Source organism: Juglans microcarpa x Juglans regia, chromosome 5D (assembly GCF_004785595.1).
Source record: "Juglans microcarpa x Juglans regia isolate MS1-56 chromosome 5D, Jm3101_v1.0, whole genome shotgun sequence".
Lineage (NCBI taxonomy): Eukaryota > Viridiplantae > Streptophyta > Magnoliopsida > Fagales > Juglandaceae > Juglans > Juglans microcarpa x Juglans regia.
In genome coordinates this window covers 20,808,833-20,830,788 of record NC_054602.1, presented here as the reverse complement: position 1 = coordinate 20,830,788, position 21,956 = coordinate 20,808,833, and the positions used below count along the sequence as shown (strand labels likewise).

At 36.6% G+C, this 21,956-nt stretch overlaps 2 protein-coding genes across 4 annotated transcripts; one reads left to right on the top strand and one right to left on the bottom strand.

Annotated features, from left to right (window-relative positions):
• Nucleotides 1-11,872: 11,872 nt before the first annotated feature.
• On the bottom strand, nt 11,873-14,495 carry LOC121264484. Of its 3 annotated transcripts, none has more exons than XM_041167672.1 (5): nt 14,227-14,495; nt 13,906-14,115; nt 13,697-13,789; nt 12,822-12,933; nt 11,873-12,188 (listed from the first exon to the last, which is right to left on the bottom strand). In XM_041167672.1, the coding sequence occupies exons 1-5, from the start codon at nt 14,476-14,478 to the stop codon at nt 12,160-12,162; spliced, it is 696 nt and encodes a 231-aa protein (XP_041023606.1). In that variant the 5' UTR covers nt 14,479-14,495; the 3' UTR covers nt 11,873-12,159. The 3 variants fall into 3 exon arrangements, with proteins under 3 accessions (XP_041023606.1, XP_041023607.1, XP_041023608.1); XM_041167673.1 differs by having other exon boundaries at nt 12,838-12,933; XM_041167674.1 differs by lacking the exon at nt 12,822-12,933.
• A 6,376-nt stretch (nt 14,496-20,871) lies between these two features.
• On the top strand, nt 20,872-21,714 carry LOC121265798 (zinc finger protein AZF2-like). The gene has a single exon (XM_041169464.1). The coding sequence runs from the start codon at nt 20,872-20,874 to the stop codon at nt 21,712-21,714; it is 843 nt and encodes a 280-aa protein (XP_041025398.1).
• Nucleotides 21,715-21,956: the final 242 nt, after the last annotated feature.

The following is a 21,956-nucleotide window of genomic DNA, read 5'->3' as shown; positions in this document are numbered from 1 at the left end:
TATAATAACAATTAAAATTATATAATAACCTTTAAAATTATATAATAACAATTATAATAACAATAATTACTTAACTGATCTTGAATAGTAGTGTTAACCTTTAATTTTTATTTTTCTATAAATTAATAATGTCAAACAAATAGTAGTATTTTATTGTTAAGCTCCCTCGTTATCTACTTATGAAAATTCGAGTAGATTTTTCTACCATCATTTTTTGATGTCATGGTCCATTTAACAATACATTTACCCCGAGAGGTATTGTTTGGTGGACCGGTACAGTTCTGTTGGATGTATCCAGTTGAAAAAGATTTGGGTCGACTGAAGCACACTGTTGGGAATAAAGGCAGAGCTGATGGTTCAATAGCAGAGAGGCCTATATACACGATGAATGATTAACATTTTGCTCTCTATATCTTCGCGGTGTTGAGACACGATTTAATCGTTAAGAATGAAATGTTAATCTTGCTGCTCCGCCTCCTTGTGAGCTATCAGTGTTTTCCCAGAATGTATGACCCTTAGGTGCACAAACGGGTTACAATTTAATTGATGGAGAGTTGGGTAAAGTTCAGTGGTATGTGCTAAATAATTGTCGGGAGATTAATGACTATCTCAAGTATGTCGTTGCATGCTTCGAATAATTCTAGTTTCTTTAAGTTTAATTATAACTTTTGTGCTCAAAATAGTATTCTTTCGCACTTATATATAGTGAGCATATGGACAAACTTAGGACGGAAGGCGTAGAGAATATAGAGGCAAGACACGAAGAAGAATTTCTCGGATAGTTTGAACAATTTGTATGAACTAAAATTATATATATACATTTTGAAACTTTTAACTCTGTGTAACTTTTAATAAACATATATTATTTCAATTGTTAGATTTTGGAACAAGGCGCTCGTGATCCCTAATCAGTTTCTCCTGAATTGTATGCATTGGCTCGTGGTCCCTCAAATAGAGCACTTCGATACATTGCATGCACGGTTCAAGGTTACAGATTTCATACTCTGGACCGTGAACTTAATAGAAAAACTCAAAACTCTGGTGTGATAGTCGAGGGGAGTCATGGAACAGATGATATTGACTGTTATGGTGTCATATGTGATATTATCGGATTGAAATATTTGAGTGGGTCTGTAACATATGTCTTTAAATGTGATTGGTGGGATCTAGGCGGTGGTTGGGTTTCGATACATAGGGATAATCACTTTACGAGGCATCTAAATGGTACGAAGATGATCCATTCGTATTAGCTTGTTAAGACACCCAAGTCTATTACTTGATTAATCTAATGAAAATCATTGATGAAGATAGTGGTGAGATAACTTGGTGAGTTGTACAAAAATTTGTCCTTGAAATATATATAAAGTAGGAATGAGTGCATATTACGAGATTAGTGGAGATGAAGATGACACTTTGATTGTAGAGGCCTATTAGGAAGATAGAGAGGGTATTAACTTGTTTGTTGACCTTGGTGCACTCGAGTTGCTCCCCTTGTGTAGAGACGAAGTCCCACCCATCCATCTCAACTCGTCGTATTAAATGATCATTTAATTCAAATAAGTGAGGAAGAAGAAAAAGAAGAGTCAGAAGAAGAAGACGAATTAGAATCTGGGGAGAAAGTGGATAAGGAGTACGAAGAAGAGGTTGATGATGATGACAAAGATGTTATTGAGGGAGATTCTGAAATTGACATAGAAAATACATTTGAAGATAAAGAATAAAAGTACTAAATCTTTTATTCATATAGGTAACTATAAAATATTATACTTTTCATAATTTCTTCTAATTAATTTTCTTTGATATAATTAATCATTTTCAAGGATACAACCAAAATGACAATGAATAAATGTGCCTCCTCTGCCAAGTCCAAGTCCAGAACCCATTGAGGACTCCTCACTCGAGGAATTTGCTCCTGAAGATCAAGTTAACACATAAGAGAATAACAGCCAGTCGACACCTACCAGTAAGGAAAAGTCATTGATAATTAATTATATAATTAATACTTTTGTCTCAATAACTATATAACTATAATTATACTATTATCATATAGTTGATGCATCCGCTCATCACGGTCGTGGCTATATACGTGGCATCTCACTTGAGAAAAATGGAAGACACGGAAAACTCAAGATCACCATTCCTGATAATTCCACTGGAGGAGTGAATGATAGTGTAGTAGCGCTTTCCTCCTATATTGGCACAGTAGTCCGAGTGTATGCTCCATTTTATGTGCGCTCATGGCGAGATGTTCCGAATGAGATTAAGTAGCACATTCAAAGTCGTGTGCTGGTGAGTTTACTTTGAGAGTACATTTTTTTCACCTAGATTATTATATAATATTTTTTACCTAATTCACTTATTTGGATGAATTTGACCTTGACTTTGGCCGTAGCGAGGATTTGAGCACTATGAATGAGTTGATGGCTATACTATTCTGACGTCACAAGGGACGATGTCATGACCACTTCAAGAAGTTTGAGATGTTGGAAGAGGCTGCGCAGTCCCCTTTCCAACAGATGAAGTTAGACAATTATAGAAAGTGTTGTGATCTTTTCTCATCTCTAGATTATCAAGTATTCTACATTTATATCCTTTAATTATTTACATTTATATTCATTGTATATATTATATGTATATATATTACAATTAACATTCTTAATTAATTTTGTAGCACTTAAGTTCTACAAATGTACAGAATAGATTCACTTTGACTTTCCACCATCATCCCAGTTTAAGGTCATTCCACCGTCTTGTTGAAAAAATGGTAATTAAAAAATTATAGAATTCATTTATTTTTCTGGTATTCTTTTATTTAAATACTAACATCATCTTTTCAAAATTGTTAATGTCGCTTTGTTAGAAACGTGATGATCCTGAAAACTTTTTCCTCATTCATGTCTATGTTGCTGCTCACACTAATGAGCGTGGTGAGTGGATGGATCCTACCACTACAGATAATTATGTAAGTGGTGTTAATTTTGTTAAATAAATTATGCAATATGAATAATTTATTTTTTATTTGTATTTCTTCTAGTATGTTACTTATTGTGTTTTCTTTCAAATTGTAGGAGAAAATGATGGAGATGCAGTCAGCTTCTAGGGAGTCCTCTCCTAGTGACATAGATATATTCACACAAATGCTCAGTTGCAGTCAAGCATGATAAGAGGTTTGAGATGATCTTTCAAGTATAGATGTTCATTGTCCTCAACCTCATCAACTTCACAAATTAATAATCTTACAAAAAATTTAGAAGTTACACAGCGCGATAATGATTATATGAGGTCGAGACAGCAAGAGATAGAGTCTCTCTTAGAGGGACAGTCTCATTTAAAGACGCGTTTCAAGGACCAACAGAGAGACCAAGAGGAAAGAATACGCAGTGAAGACCAAGAGCAAGTGCAGCAGGAGATGATGGTGCAAATGGAGTCTGTTATGTCGTTGCAACATAATCGCGGTGGGTGGCAAAAGAAGAAGAAATGAATTTTATCAATTTTATCAGTGTATATAACTTATTTTAATATCTAATTTTGAAACTTTATAAGACATTGTTAGTTGTTAATTGATGGTGTTTAATATGATACAATTGATATGTTTTTTAATTTTATGAAATTAGTATTTTTGATCTGTACGTTTGAATGTAAATAAAAAACGTTTGAACAATAGTTCACATTCGAACTAATGTTCAAACATAATTACATAGAATTGTAACATAACGTTTGAACGTCCAACCCAACGTTCAAACGTACTCACCCTCAAACGAACAAAACGTTTGAATGTTTAAATGATTAACGTTCGAACAAACCTCCAAACGTACCACTTGCGTTCGAACGCTTCTTCATTAACATTCGATGTAACGTCTGAATGTTATACCCGTTACGTTCAAATGATGGTCCGTTAACGTTCGAACGGATATTCGAACGTATATTACAGTTAACGTTCAAATGTATAAAAGTTCAAACGTAAAGATGATACCTTCAAACTATATTCAATGAACGTCAACTTTTGACATTCGAACCCCAATCGGTCGGGTTGATGTTTGAACGTTAGATTGGACGTCCAAAAATGATTTTCTGTGACAGATCTCAACTGTCACAAAAAAGGGAACGTTCGAACGTTACACCAAACAGAACACCTCCAACCATCACTAAGAATATTTTTAGTGACGGTTCAACAGTAAACTATCACCAATTGTTTTCTTTGATGCACATTAAACCGTCACCTAATATCTTTAGTGACATTTTGGTTATTTTAGGTAACAGTTTCCGTTGTCACAAAAGACAATTTGTGTTGTAGTGTGTGTTTGGGTCATCCGGAAAAGGAACCTTACCATACCCAATTTCAAACCCACCGTTGTTAGAAAGAATCCTTCATATATGTGAGCAAAACTAGGAACAAAGCGTTGAAAGGGAAGAGTCTCAAAAACTGAGAGAAAGAGAGATGTAGATTTTGGTTTAGTGTAGATCGAGAGAAGCATTGGGTTTTATACAGGAAAAGAAGTAGACGCAAACGAGGAAGCCTCATGCTTCAAGGAATACTATTCACTTAGGACTAGAATTACAACTCATATTATCAAAGACGTTGATCTTTCGCCGACGATTCCACTTAATCCAAATGATAGCTCTTACGTACATACATAACTTATAAGTGTGCTGCTAGGGTGTTGCCCAACAGGTAACTGCTATGTGTGCCTCTAGCCAATTTTTTTTTTTCATTCATATATTTTTTAATATTTTTAAAAATATAACAAAAATATCAATATACTAATAATCACTTCCTTATTCAGTAAGTGAAAGAAAAAAAATGTAAAAAAAAAAAGGAAATTAAATGCATAAACAGTACCTCTTTTTTCCTGGAGAGATAGCCGTGGGAAAAAGTATATCCTTAGGGTAAAAAGTTTTTTGTCACCAATTTGTTCCATGGGAGACTCGTGGCATATAATTGGTGAAGAAAGAGTGTTTTTCCACCAAACTCGAAGTTCAATGAAAAACCCTTCGTTTTTCCGTGACATCCAAGGTGGTTAAAACCATTTTTCTTCGTGGCAAATAAGGTCTCATCTGGTATAATGTGGTGGGAAATAACATTATTCTCCATGGGAAGAGGTTGTGGCAAAAAGTGTTTACCCATAACATATTTTCGTGGAAAAAGTTGTCTTTAGTAGTAAATCGAGGAAAAAAAGTATTTACAATAAAATACTTTTCTGGGAAATATATTTTTCACAAAGTATTTCATCGGAAATACTTATTTAGAGAGCACAACAACATCCTTCTTTGTTATTAGACTCGGATGTCTCCATTAATGAAACACGAACATTCACCTTGTTTGGGTCATCCGAAGAAGGAACCTCATTGTACCCAGCTTCAAACCCACCATTGTTAGAATCCTTCATATATGCGAGCAAAACCAGGAACAAACCGGAGAAAGAGAAGAGCCTCAAAAACTTAGAGAGAGAGAGAGAGAGAGAGAGAGAGCTGAAGATTTTGGTTTAGTGCATATCGAGAGAAGCGTTGGGTTTTATACGGGAAAAGAAGTAGACGCAAACGAGGAAATCTCACGCTTCAAGGAATACTATTCGCTTAGGACTAGAATTACAACTCTATTATCAAAGACGTTGATCTTTCGTCGACGATTCTACTTAATCCAAATTACAACTCTGACGTACATACATAACTTATAAGAGTGCTGCTAGGGTACTGCCCAGCAGGTCATTACTGGGCACTGCTGGGCATGCGTCTAACCATTTTTTTTTCAATCAAATATTTTTTTAATACTTTTAAAAAATATAAAAAAATATTGATATACTAATAATCACTTCCTTAGTCAGTAAGTGAAAGAGAAAAATGTGAAAAAAAATTTAATGCATGAGTGGTCAAAATAAGGTACTACAACAATTATTGTTTTTTCCTAGGAGAGACAGTTGTGGAAAAAAGTATATCCTTGGTGGAAAAATTCTTTTTGCTCCCATTTTGTTCCGTGGGTGACTCGTGGCATATAATTGGTTAAGAAAGAGTATTTCATCAAACCACAAATTCATGGGAAAACCTTTCTTTTTTTCGCGGCTTCCGTGGCGGTTAAAATCATTTTTCTTCGTGGCAAATAAGGTCTCATTTGGTATAATGTGGTGAGAAATAACATCGTTCTCCATCGGAAGAGGTTGTGGCAAAAAGTGTTTACCTATGACATATCTTGGTGGAAAAAATTATCTTTAGTAGTAAATCGAGGAAAAAAAGTATTTCCAATAAAATACTTTTCTGGGAAATATATTTTTCACAAAGTATTTCATTGGAAATACTTATTTACGAAGAAACCTTGTCGCATGAAAAAATAAATTCCAGTAAAAAAAAAAAAGTTTTTGCCACGCATTGCATTCACAGCAAATGCTAAGAGATTTCAAAAAAAGAAATTGTAAAATAACAAAATGAATACCGACCCACACCTTGATATATCAATATTTCGCCACCTTACAAAATCTAAGCTAGAGAGCACAACAACATCCTTCTTTGTTAGTAGACTCGGATGTCTCCATTAATGAAACAAGAACATTCACCTTGTTTGGGTCATCCGAAGAAGGAACCTCGTCGTACCCAGTTTCAAACCCATCGTTGTTAAAATCTTTCATATATGCTAGCAAAACCAAGAACAAAGCGGAGAAGGAGAAGAGCCTAAAAAACTCAGAGAGAGAAAGAGAGAGAGAGAGAGTGCTGAAGATTTTGGTTTAGTGCAGATCGAGAGAAGCGTTGGGTTTTATACAAGAAAAGAAGTAGACTCGAACGAGGAAACCTCATGCTTCAAGGAATACTATTCGCTTAGGACTAGAATTACAACTTTTATTATCAAAGACATTGATATTTCGCCGACGATTCTACTAATTACAACTCTTTTGTAAAAGTTTGATCTTCATGCTTGTTACTCCATGTGTACTTATCCCTTCTCCAACCCAGATCAAACAACTCTTTCTGGTCTTGATTTTCCTCCTTTTTCATCATGAGTTAGTATTTCGTCGAAGTCCCCTATCACACACACCCTTGGTCTCCATTAGGTTTTAATGATGCTAACAAATTCCAGGCCTCTTCCCTCTTACTGGTATCAGACTGTCCATAAAACCCCATCAACAGCCACTTCACATTTTCTTCCTCATTGGTGATCCAAGCACTGATATGTCTCTGTGAGTAATTCAACACTTCTACCTTCATCATGTGATCCCGCATCAATGCTAGTCTTCCCCTTCTTCCAACTGGTTTAACAACAAAGCACCCCTCGCAATTAAGCCTTCTGTTCAGTCTCGTGCATTTCACAGTGTTCAGCTTTGTCTCCATCAAGAAGACTACATTGGGTTTCTTATCCTTTTCTATATGGCAAAGGTCTTGAACTGTCCGAAAATTCCCAAGCCGAGAACCCTCGTACAGTTCCAACTTAGTATTTTCATTGGAATTGGCGGGGCTGATTAACAAGCACCGCCAATGCATCTGATTGGGCCTCTTCATCCATAACACAAGACTTTTTAACTTTTTTACTACCCTCCTCAACACACATAGTTCTTTTCATTGGGGTCTATGCATTTGAAATTGAATCTCCCTTACCTTTCCCTTGAGCTCCCTTCTTCAATGCTCCTTTTAACTAAGCTTTTTTGTTTGTATCACAATTTTTTGGTAGGATTACAGCTTCAGCTTCCTTTACTGCCACATTTGCCACTGCACCATCTGTGCTCATGCAAAGCCCTTTACACCCTTCCCTTTCATCATCAGCTTCTTTGTCTTTTTCTTTACTTTTTATCTTGTTTTCTTTTTCTATATTCTTCTTAATCGTTTCATTGTCTGCTCACCACTCCTCCTGACTTCCCAACACCGCCTTTATGTTGCTCTCCCCTATAACCTTCTCACCCATTCGACTGACAGTAACAACTGCCTATTCCTTATTAGCCATTTCTGTAACTCCCTTCTGTCCACCCCATTCCTTCCCCCCCCCCTAAAGCCTCCCCTTCATTGATCACCCAGCTCTCTTCTCTGCCACTTTCTTTGTTTTTCACTTGTTCCCAATTTGATGTTCTAGATGACTCATTCTTCTTAACTCTAGGCCCGTTCAACCACACCCCTCTAGGCCCGTTCAACCACACCCTAAATTGAGCTTCTCCTACATCCTTCCCCAGACAACCTTGAGACCCATGTAATATATACAACCACAAGTAAAACACAGTCTCAACAACTTTTCATATCTGAGAGGAATTCAAATCTTTTCCCCTTTCACATTGATAGTTCTTCCTCTCCCCAGTGGTTTTGCTAGATCTAGAACAATGAGTACCCTCAGAAAGTTCCCCCATCCATTGCCATCCTGCTGCATATCTACCTCTTCCTCCCTACTGATGGCTTCTCCTGCACATCTACATCGACTAACAGTAATAGCAGTTTCCTATATTAAGAACAACTTTTGTGATTAGTAGTCTTGAAGACAGTATATATTCAGTTTGAAGGTAAAGCTAGGGGGTACTCATGATAGTCCCAAGTTGCACGTACTTTAATTTCCCTACAAATAATTGCTAGATGGCTGGCTGGCTAGCCTCATTCCACTCAAATCCAAATGATAGATTCGTAGACATGGTGAGACAGGGGTGTTCATATTATCAAATTTTCGGCTCCCCAAGTTTTATGTTGGCAAGTAAGTTCAAAGTTTTGAAGGAGAAGCTGAAGATTTGGAATGTAAAAATCTTTAAGAATGTTGATTGTTAGAAAAAGCCATTCCTTGAGGTGTTGCAAGGCTTAGAGGGCAGGGATTAGGATTCTTTTGAATGAGGAAAGGTTGTGTGACTATCTAACTTGGAAAGGTGATAGGAGATAGGGGTGGGCAGTGGGGCCTGCACCCTGCTACCTTGCCCCAATCCGCCCCGCCCCCGCATGCGTGCATGGTCAAGGAGCATTTGGCTGCCATTGTATGACCGAAGGGTTGGTGAGGAAGTGGCATGGACATGCACTAGCCGAGGAAGAGCTCAGGAGCGAGGAGCCCATGATCGAGGAGCTTCGTGAGGGCGTTGGCTGAGGGAACCATGGCCGAGAAGCTAGTCAGTAGCACGTGGCCGGTGGGAAAGTTCTCCCCGGCGTTCTCTGGCACCGAGAGCCAGCAGGCAGGTGACATGAGTGACCTGTCGGCAGCTAGCGTGTCGTTGCCAGCTTGTGTTTTCCTCGCATAGCGTTTGTCCAGGTGTGGGACTCGACCGTCGTCAATTCTCCAAGGAACCGCTGGCGACCCCAATAGTGGCTGCCGGTGGTTGTCCCAGGCCTCCCCTGTGGCTATCTCAAGTATTTCTCAAGTTATAAAGTATTTTAACTTTATAATATTTTTATTCATTTTTTTCTATCTCATTTTTCAAAATCCAATAACACATCAAAACTCAAACAATTTCAATTTCATTCACAAAATTTTCATTTCATCTCATTTTATCTCATATCAACATCCAAACGATGACTAAATCTATAAAAGGATAAATTTAATGACGAACAAATTAGGCCCCATTTGGATACAAGAAGTGTTTCTTCTCGTCTCATCTCATCATTACAAGTTTTTGAAATTCCAACACAAAATATAATAAATAATTTAACTTTTTCAAATCTCAAAATAATAATAATATTTAAAAATAATATTCTAATAATATTTTATTAAACTTTTAACTTTCATTTCAACTTATTTCATCTTTAAGTCAATATCTAAACGGCACCTAAATCTTCGGCCGATTGAACTATTAACAGTATAAAGCACTACTCTCTTCCTTTCTACTGAGTTTTTGTTGCTCTTCTCTTTCTCATTTTGTTCCTGGTTTTTCTCTCGCATATGGAGGATTATAAGAAGAAAGATGGGTTGGAAGCTGGGTATAATGAGGTTGCTTCTTCGGGAGATGCAACCAAGGTGCATGGCCGTGGTTCCTTAATATTAATGGAGACATTTGTGTCTAAGAACAAAGAGTCAGCTGAGAACGACAGAGTATTGCAGATCGTCAAGACTTGGCCTGGAACACAAAAAACAAAGCTTCAAGAATCAAAGGGGCAATCATGGTATTCGCAAGCATGACTTGAGCGAAAAAGATTAGTTCTACTCATCAGCAGAGGGTGCTGTGGGTGATGATTGGAACATGTGGATCCTTCACTCTCAGCCTGCTCAGCCCAAGACCAAGAAGATGATGAAGATCAGTTCAAAACCAAAGGTACTGGATGCTGCTTTTTCGCCTAAATCTGTGAATTCTACTACCTTCAAAACTGGTGCAGCAAGTGGCAGTGGAGGCGAATACCAATGTCCTTGTTGTGTCAAGAAATTCCCGACGCTGATGTCATTGTGCGGGCACATGAAGTTCCACACTGAGAGGAGCTGGAAAGGGATTCGGCTTCCTCAAGATCAAGATCACCAAGACAAGGACTTCTTGGACCTTTCAGTTGCCCATGAAGAAGAGCAAAAAGATCAAGAAGGCAGTCATGATACATCAACCATAGAAACAATATTGTGTACAGAGAATAATGATCAAACTCGGTGCTTACCCAAGTGGTCCAGAAGTGGTTGGAGAGGCCAAAACAATCTTGCATTAATCGATCAACCTGACAACACCCCAATGACTTTTCGTCCTGACCCAACTATCTTGGCATCTGATCATATTCCGATGTCACTACAAGGAATTTGGCTTCTTGCGGGGAGCGAGCTCACCACAATTCCTCTGGTTTCTCGCAGCAATTGAGTAGCAACTGCGATATGAGTCCATCGCTAATTGGTTGAAAGTAAAACGTCTGGTCAGACCAATTTCAGTGATAACTGCAAGGGGTCTGCAATTGCTGCAAATGTTGCTGCCTATCTGTCCCACAGCAAAACTCGATGAATAGGTAGGGTTTGAAGGGCAATTACGGCTGGGACGTCGTCGGGAATTCACGATATTTACGGTGAAATTTTGGTCACCTCAAATTCATCTTCAGTGAGGTTGGGTCACCGCAATTGTAAGGAAATTTTTCCGAAGACATATCCTGTAGCAATATGTCAATGCCCAATTTGAGACTGAAGGGCTATTATGGCGAATGTTGGGGTGCCGCCATCATCAACCTACGGCGATACTAGGGGCACCGCAAAAGCCATCCCTTGCTGCATGTTTGGGGAATGCCGGAAATAAAACCCATACCAACACGGCCATATATTTCTTACATCGGAATTCGTAAGGATTGGTTGCGAGGAGGGGTGAATTGCGCAGGGAATAAATTGTTTATAGCCTTTCAAATTCTAGCCATTAAAATTCGTGGGTATTTGCTCTACAAGAATTCCCAAATTCGGCGATGAACGAACTCAGCAAATCAATGGGTTTACCAAGTGGCAAAAATATATCCATAGATAAATTTCTAGTTTTTTCAAAAGCATAGCTAATTGTTATTATATATGGCTGGAACTCATGATGATGAAACCAGGTAATTGATCCTCAATCTCAACCCATTTGTGCCAATCATAGAATTATTATTAGAAAACTTGAAGTACTGCAAATTTCATTATATCTCTGTATATCTCAAATATATGTATCAATTGAACAGATTCCTCTGTTTATCTCATTTTCGCCAGTCTGTATATCTCATTTCCTCTGTATATCTCAAATTTCATTATATGTATCAATTGAACAAAAACTCTAACAAATTTCATTATATCTCAAATTGCAATTTAATTATTCATTGATCAGATTCCTCTCCATCTAGTTGGTACTCTGCCAAGCCTGTATTTGAGGCCTTTTAATTTATTGTAGATTTTAATATAGCAAATAGACATCCATGTATAATTAAAAGATTGAATGTCAAGCTTGAATACAACCTTAGATAAAACACCATATATTTGACTTGCATTTTCATGTACATTGCCATCCAATTTTCATACAAGCTTGAATGAACATCACATTTACTTTCACATCCGGGAATTATAGCAAGCAGAAAGACTTAACGTCATGCAAAATCAAGCTTAAATTCCTAAATACATACTGCCACTAAACACATAAATATGGAGATGAAGCTTAATTTTCCTATACACATAAAGCTAAATTTTCATCTAGATGAAAATTGGATTTCTTGTTAACATGGCTATACATTTTAACCAGGGAGTGAAGTACAGTTTTTGCATCCTGCATGCAGGCTCATTGGTGCATAAAAAATTTTCATGTCTCTTTAATCAACCTCAAACAACTTATGTCTACCTGCAAGTTAGATAAATTCAAACAATTAGCAATGGTTAACATTTCAGCACCCTACATCATGTCTTTCAACAAAAAACCAACAATTTGGCTAATCTCCCATATCATAGAAAACTACCAAGCATGAAAGCAAAATTATTCTCAATATATTATGAAAGAATGTATATATCTTTGGCAGCCTTGTTGAATTGATATTGTGGAACAATAGCTCTCATTGTTCTGGAATCACAAGTACGCATGGAGGCCCCAGATCTATGGGAAACTATATATACCATGCTTGAAAATTATAATATGTGAATGAATCAGAAACTGCCATTAATTACCTAGTTTTGGAACAGATAAATTTAACCTTCAAATTTATTATTTATGACTTCCTAGCTAGCTCCTAATTCAAATGTTTGTTCTCATCATGATCACTTTACATGCATATTCTATGGAACAATCAAATACCTATACTGAATCAATTAAAACAAATCTAGATAATACTCTATTATAGAAAAACTTACCAAAAACTTTCTTAGTACCTAGTATACATTCCCAAGTTCCAGGTTTTAACCAAACCAACCTAATACTCCCAAACTCTCTTAACAATTCCTAACAAGACAGATATTGGAAGGGGCTTTAAAGCATATTTACAAAGTTCAAAAATAACCTTTAACAAAATGGAACACCAAGCTCTAGACCAACAAATATATGCCCATGACTCTGTTTTTCTGCCATTCCAGCTAGTATCACCAACTTCAAAAACCTGCACCATCTTCTAAGACAACTACTAACAAAATATGTGCATGCAAGCAAAAATTAGCCTATGGTTCTTAACAAAATATCAAAAAACTCCTAGTTGTAAAACCCATCCAGCTAAAGATTTCCTTGAGTGTCTCTATTAGACACTCCTTCAATTTCATAGTCATTCATCCTCTAGTCATAGGATTGTTGCCAAACTAGTAATTGTCTGACATCCCTTTTCAGTTCATCCAATTTTGTCTTGTACTGCATTGCCTCATTTTTATGTTTCTCATTTTCTTGGGCTAGGTGCTCAAGTTGTGTCGACATATATGATGGTCTAGGCTCGGCTATAACTGAACCACCTAGTACTCTTGCATAACCAAACCTATGTCCTAGCACATATTTGAATATTTTATTAGTAGCCTTATCTGTGCGCTCCTCAGGCTCGATCTCATTTAACTTCTCAAGCATCGTATTCTGAGAGCACGCACATATCTTATATCAGTTATAATTAGGGGAAATAACTAACTCCAAAACTTATCTATGAATGGAACAATATAGTATAGATGATACAAGTTAGAGAGCACGCACATAGAGTGTTTCTGTCATGGGAGTGACAAATGCCCCTTTCTTCTTTGACCATCTTGTTTCTTTATAGAATTTTATCAAGTTTTTTTGAGCTTGGACCGTTCAATCATATACATGAAAAAACAGATTACATTCTTTTGTAAACACTCTAGCTATAGACCAATCAGAGAAGATCTTGATAATCAATAGAATATTACCATCTTTTGTATTAACCTCACAAATGACTTTCTGCCTGGTGTGTGGTTCACACGCTGCTTTTTCCTATTGGCCTTATTTTGATTGGATACTTTTTGCAATATTAATAATGATTATGTCAACAATAATCAAAACAGAAACTCATTCCAATAACCTTTCATCAAATCAAATGCTATCTTATATTTTCAAACTTCTACCCGTCACTTGCTACCTTGAATTCGTCACTCCCCCATCTCTCACATAACTTTTTCCATACATCTGGTTCCACCAATGATGTTGTCTTCAGTAATGCCTCCTGGTGTGTTGCACAACCCATGTATATTTTATGAAACTGGTAGTGGAAGTCATTGAACTTCTTTCCGAGGTTCTTCTCGACCATTTCGCGATGATTCCTTTTGCTCCAATCTAGGATGAAATCAGCTTGCAACATTACACCAAAAATGCCTTAGTCCATATATATAACAACTTTTAAAATATACCAAAACTGGAATACTTTCTAAACACCCAATTTTTCAGTACTGCAACTCAATACCCTGACACGATTGATCAGCTCCTCTTTCTCTTGTGCATCTACAACATCCCAACTATTTTGAACCATGGTTGCATGATGATTGATAATCCATGTTACTCTTGTTGTAAAGAACACCACATTCAAACATGATGCTGCCCTTTCACCATCATTAATCTGCAAAGGAATCAAACCAAGCTTACGTAGCTTCATAAACTCAGTGCACCCAGCTAGTCCACGACACCTCCGCATTGGTTGGTTCACTGCCATTGACATGTTCACACATATTAGTAACAAATTAAAGTCACTATCTCAGTGTACAATGCATTTAATAAACTGTGACAATGGAAATGTTGCAGAAAAATGCTAATTAATCCACAACAACCTCATAACAGAAAAAATATTGCTAATTGTTAAATCTAACAGGAAATTAGCAATGGCTTTGTAATGGATAAATATACAATAGTTATTACCATCATTCTCGGACCTTGTCTCTGGAGTACCATTGCTAATAACATTAAATTCAGTACCCAAAACCAGATTTGAGGGCTGTGTTGAGTCATCAGACGATGAGCTTTGCTCAACCCTTCATGTCCACCTACTAGGTTGCTCCTCAGGAGTTGGACCACTCCATGTGCAGCCATTACTATGGTGTATGTGAGTTTGTGTCATTCGGCCATGTCCACCAACTCCTCTTCTTGTTCCTCTCATGGCAAATGGTTGCTTTATGATTGGAGTTGAAAATGGAATCTATATTCAACAAATGATAAATAACTTATCAAAAAAAACAAAAATTCATAAATAAAACTGTCATGAGAAAATAAAACATTGAGAATAGGGTGATCATCATGGCTCTTTATCTGAGAAATTAGGCATACATGATGTTGCAAGAGTACTCAACATTTTTACTCAACGTACTCAAAATACTCTAAGTACTATTCTTATTTACTTCTGCAGGCTAAAAACACAAACTCTTGCTAAAAGGTCTAATATTACACAGTCTACCACTATTTGTGATAAAGCTGGATGATATGAATATATGCACTATAATTATTAATTTTGTTTCGGCCATGCTTGTAGACCCAAGTGGAACCAACCTTGAGCTTGATCTCATAATGGATAGTGCTAGACCCTGTTTTTATTGTGGTTATAAACAACAAATTATGACTCAGTGCTGTTGGTTCCATTGCAAAATGATTAAAATGGCTTCACCGAAAGCCATCAACTAAGTTGGAGTCATCCCAATTTAGCTCTATTATTGGGTTGAAATTAACTGAGAAACTTAGCCATTGATCATAGTCCTAAAATAAGTTGTTCTCAGGCTACAGGAAAAACTACTTAAACTCAGCACACATCACCAGATTCTAAGTCCTATTTTGCATATTATTAATCCCCCATTTATATATTGTTAAGGAAAATCTAATAGACATAAATGATTAAGAATATACATCACAAATGTTTGGCTTCACCCCAATAATATTATGAAATCAACTCAGCAATTTTATTTTCATTAAGCATATACACGTGGTCATGAAATTCATAAAACATACAACATTACGTAGGGACATACTTATTAGGATCTCTTCAAAGCTTGAAGATATATCTGACAAAATATCTAAACTTTGAGAAATGGCATCCACATGTGCTGTTCAGTAGCCACCCATAGTTTCGGAAATTTCTTGGGCTAAGATAAGACAAGTCTCAACTTTTTATGGACTGTGAGTTCTAAGATAAAACAAGTCTCAACTTTCTAGTAACTGTGAGTTATAAGATAAAACAAGTCTCAACTTTCTATGGACTATGAGTTCTAAGATAAAACAAGAAGACAACACTCTGACTCCACCAAGTGACGTTATCTCCTTTTTAGCCTTTTAAAAAGTGACTACACCATTATTTCCCTCCAATTTACCCACTACCATCTTTCACACTCCCGCGCCATAGCACCATTATTTTGCTTTTTGGGTTTGACGGTGGGTTCCAACTGGAAGTAATCTGGATAATTATTTTTGAAGCACAGCTGGAAGCTACTAACAGTTCAAGACATGTTATCTATTTACTCCGAATAAACTTTGAGGCTGAAATTCTACTTTAGCAAAGTATTGCAGCAATCTATTCCTTGGTGTTTAATTCTTATTAAGCTCAAAATATTTATAAATCATCTTCTTGACTCAATTACTGCCATCGATGCATGCATCTTTTATATATATATATATATACATACTACATGATGTTGACTATTAGCGGCCACTAATAGTCTCTTAATGTATTTTCGGTGCAGAGGTGTTGAGGCAAAATAATGTGGTATGTAGATTTTGGGATTACAAAAATACATAGCTGCAGATCAAAGAGGATATACTATTGGCTTTTAGGTTGATTATTTGCAAAAAAAAAACAATGCCAAACGTATGAGTATTTGCAAAAAGACAAAATGGCTGCAAGATTATTTCTTTTTGGGCATGTACTTGAAAAATCGTGTTCATGGAATTTTTAATATTATTAATTATTTTGTCTCCTTTTATCCTCCCTCTTGCGGTAATCAATGGTTTCCTAATATTAAATTTATTAAATACCTCACAAAGGGTAATAATCAATGTTTTGAATACCGTACCGGTCAAAGCATTAGAACGAAATATTTCGGTACCGGTACCGTTTCGTGTACCGTTTTGGGATAGTCGATATATGAATAAATTATATATATAAATATATGTATATAAATTATATTTTAAAATAATAGTCTATATATGAATAAATTATATATAAATACATATATATAAAAATCATAAATAGCCTAGTCTGGATTGAGGGTCAAAAAATGAGCTTGTAGTGTGAAAAAATGAAAAAAAAAATTAAGACCGAAATATCGGCCGGTACAGGCCAAAATATTGGCCGGTACGGCAAATACCGACCGTATCGGCCGGTACGGTACGGTATTAATAACAGTGGTAATAATACATGCAAATTCTGTCGGCTGCAGTAAACATTTGTTTCAATATATGGGATCACTACTACATTGTGTCATTCGAATATTTCATACATTTATGATTAGATTAGATAACTGATAACGTTCCGCATTGATAAAGTGGCCAAAATTTACAAATACGCATCCATTACAAGCACACTGCTGACAATGCCTTGGCTGAATTAATAGCAGCCATCAGTTTAAGTTTATGTACAATAAACTTGGCAGCATTATGGACTTTAGTTAGCCAACCCCACCAATTTCAGCTATATAGATCAATACAGTCGAATCACTGTGAAAAAAAACAGATAATCAAGTATGAGTAAATAAATAAAATGGAGTAGAAAGAAACATTAACTTCAGCATATGACTGTATATTTATAGAAAATATGTATAGCACATTCCAGAGTACCTAAGTCAAAGCAGATGCCACACAGGAAAAACTTTAAGAAAACATCAAACCCACACATCACGAGATGTTGGTGGAAAAAAAACATATTAAACCTTTTAGTCTCTTTAGACTAAAAAAAACTAAAATAATGTTAGTCTCTTTAGACTAAAATAAACTGAAATAATTTTGTACTACTAGCCTAAATGCAACAACCATTTCCTCAAAATCAAATTTTTCTAATAATTGAATATGCTTGATTATTGCTACAGAGACGGTACCTTAAAGCACAAGACAGAAATTGGTTGTAAAATTCGAGGCACCATAAGGCTGGGAATTCCACAAACACCATCACTGCACTACCAAATAATTTCCATTACAACCTGCAGCATTAAAATTAAGAAATATAGAGCTTTGACAGTCAAGTCCACCCAATAATCACATCAGAAAATGATACCTTTCAATTCACGCAAGCTAAAATAGATGAATAAGTATGTTAAACAAAATACTTAACAACATGACTACCAGCCACTGACATGGGAGTAAGTATATACTAAAATTTCTTCAACCATGCCTCAAGGCAACAAATACATGCAACAGTTGTGTGGGGACACACACACACACACACACACACACACATATATCTATTACCAAATACAAATGTTATATATGGCAAGAAGTAAACATATTTTTACTTGGAGAAATAGCTAAATATATTTTCAAACAAGGCATTAATTACTTAAACATATCCATTACAACATAGATGCTATTGAAATGCTTACTTAACATTAGAGTCAGTTTCATGATCACTAGCAATTACATCATCTCCGCTTGACTTTGATGTGTTGTCACTATTCTAATCACTCTCAAGCGAGGATGACTTGTTACTAAGAAACTCATCCTCTTCAACTCTTCGATCAAGGTCGTCTAACATGACTGTAGCATCAACCAAAAGAATGTCAATATCCAATCTATGCAAAGGCATATCTACGCATGTATCATCTTGATGTACAAAATGGGCTCCTGGAGAATATTCGTCATCTTGGTATGCTTCATCCTCAACCAAGTCATCATCATCCCCATCGCCAACTGTTGTGCTGGGAATGTCATAAACATTCCTAGTGGTTACCTTCTGTATGACTAGCCAATTTCTCCTTAAACTTCTGTCTTTCAGATAAAAAACTTTGACGCTTGGCATGCAAGTACAAAAGGCTCTTCCTTGTAACATTTCCAAGTTGAGTCGACACTTGTAAAGTGACTGCCAACACGAACTCCTCTTCTCATATCACATACATCAAACCAATCAAAATTGAACAAATATACATGGCGCCATCCTAGGTAGTTGAGTTCAATAATGTCTATTACAACCCCGTAGAACTCAATAGGCCTACCTTGATGCTCCCCAGGAACAAGCACACCATAGTTTTGTGTAAGACGATGCATTTCACGTTGCTTTGTGTGGAACTTGGTTCCATTCATAATGCAACCAGAATATGATGCAACCCATGGGTCAGGTCCACATGCTAGCGCATAAAGATCATCAGAAACCTCTTCGAGGCTTGAGTTATGCAATTGCCTAATCTGTAATTAAAATGAAATGTGTGTTAGACAAGTTAAAATGAAATGTGTGTTACACAACTTTATTAATAATTATTACGATATTTATTATTTAATCACCACAGCATTTAAACATAGCCTTAGCACTCCTCTATCCTTTTATACAGCTAGGCTTGTTGAAATATATGCCCGTCCTTTGTTTTGGGGTGTAATAATTTCCAAGCATCTATAGATATTGTTTGTAAACTACTGTAAGCCTTTAATTAAATATGTGGATAATTAATACTCCATTTGATATTTGGCAAGGATAAATTTTGTTTGGAAAGCTTTTAGTAAGATAAATTCAAGACCCCATATAGCTAGCAGGAGGCAGCATTTTTGTGACTGATATTGTTTATCTGTTAAATGTAAATTTAATCTTGAATTCCTTTGATCATTATAGTCTGTTGACACCTTTCACCATACTAGCTAGTGAGTGATAACTCGGGGATTATTGGTGAGAAGGAGGGCATATTTTACTTTTAAAATGTGTTCACAAAAATATTATTTTTATTTTGTTATGTAAAAAGAATTGAAAAAGATCGGTATCATATCTAGCACTTGCAACATATATACCATGCATGCAAGCATGTCAGGAGTATACTCCTTGCATACCCTAACATATTAAAATGCAAGGTGTTTATGGATTTTTTTCATAACAAGTCATTGAAAAAATACATGTCTTTTTACTGAAAATGAAAGAAAAATGTATAAAAGAAAGGAACTGTTTACTTAGAGCTGACATAATTGCACAGGAATTCCTCGCCAGATTAATTGCACAGGTTTTTCAACATAACTAAAGGTCATGTACACAATACTTATCAAGACATGGAGTCATTTACACAACCCAATTTCTTTGAGCCTAGTTAATATTAAAGGCATCCAACATAATAATGCCAAACCATATTGCATGGGTTGCTCAAACCCCCATATTAACCAAAATAAGATAAAATTTCATACATGAACTCTAAGATGTATATCACCCAAAACAACATTTGCCAAACCTCCAAAAACCCAAAATTAATAGCAAATCAGCATCTAAAAACTAATCAAAACCAATCCTTCAGCATCAAAGAATTCGTAATGTAGATAAAGCATGCATTGTAATAACTGATTATTTACTGCAATTGAACAAAAAACCGTAGCTAAATACAAATACCTAAAACAGAGAGAGATAGACACGAATCAAGGGAGAGAAGTACGTACCACACAAATTAAAAGGAGTTGGAGATAGTTTGCTGAAACAGGGACCGCGTGGAGGAGGTGGCGCGCGATGGTGGGGTAGGATGGGGCAGCCTAAATCGTGGAGGAAGAGATCAGAGGGACTGAGTGAAAGTTGTCGGGAGAGAGGGAGAGATGAGAAATATATGAACGGTGAAAGATAAAGAGAGAGACAGTGGAGACTTACTGGCCAGGCGTGGAGTGACGATGTGTAGGAGGTGGATGGTGTTCACCTATGGTTTTTGGTGAGACAGAGAGCTCTGTTTGCGGGAGGAAACTCAAGACTTTCGTTTGCCGAGACACCCATTCTGATTTTCATCAAAATAGATGTTATAGACTATTGCGGTGATAATAATGTCGCTGCAACAGGCAAACGCATGTGATGGTTGTACTGTTCACGCTAATATCTATTGCGACGACCATATGTTGTTGTAATAGGTTATTTGTTATAGCGAATTATGATGTCGCGAAGTTAAAAATGCAGCTACAGTGATTGGGCTCTGTTATGTCCAAAAACCGCTCGCAGCAATTTTCTTTGGCAGCAAAAAAGGGAATTTCTTGTAGTGTGTCTGTACTTCTGACGCAAGATCAATCAGAAAGGCAAAAAGATTTGATCGAAATTGAAGATGTTGAGGACAAAACAGCATTCCGAGTTTCTGAATGTGTTGCCCCAAGGAAGCAGATGATGATGTCCCAACGTCAAGCGGAAAATAACAGCTATTCTCGATTAATGATTGGTGGTAAAGGGTCTAGGAGGCGTGCAAGTACAGCCATGGATGCAAGCAAAAGTTCTAGTAGTAAAGTTCCGTCGAAAAAAGCAATCAAATGCAAGTACGAGTTTGAGCAGTTATCCGTAGATCATCTCAAGCAACGAAATCGCAACATTGAGATTAATTCGAGGCCCAAACTGAGACCTTTTGAGCCTCAGATTCAGAAAAGGATACTCAAGAAGCCTCATGAATATACATGCAGGAAATGTAGCAAAACATTCCCAACTTTTCTAGCATTGGGAGGTCATAGATCCTGCCATGGCGAAGATAAGAACACTAAAGCTGTGGAACCATCGATTGGAGCTATACAACGGAAAAAGAATGCCACTCCCAGTGTAAAAGTTGAAGAAACAAGAGAATCTGGAGAGCATGCATCTTTGCACATATGCAACTTATACTACAAACGTTTCCCAACAGATCAAGCTCTTGGTGGCCATAAGAAGTGCCACTGGGCAACAGTACGATCAGCAAAAGCTCGAGCAAGATGTGGAGGCAAGGGTGAAGATCACACTAGTCAGACTACAACTGCTCTTACAATTGTACAATTGCCATTGCAGGAGGGAGCAACTGATCATTAGGCTGGTCGCAAAGTGCTGGACCTCGATCTCAACGAACCATATGTGGAGGAAGATTAATTAAAAGAAACCCTTAACTATGTCTTATTATGCAGCTGCTTTTTTACTGATCTAGATTGGTTAGGTTGAGTTTCTAATCATGCATGTTATTTCTTTCTTCTAAAGAGAGCTAGCTTTAACTTTCTGATCAAAGTTTAATTTGGATCAAGCAACCTAGTTTTTTTGTTTCTTGCCTCGAATATATA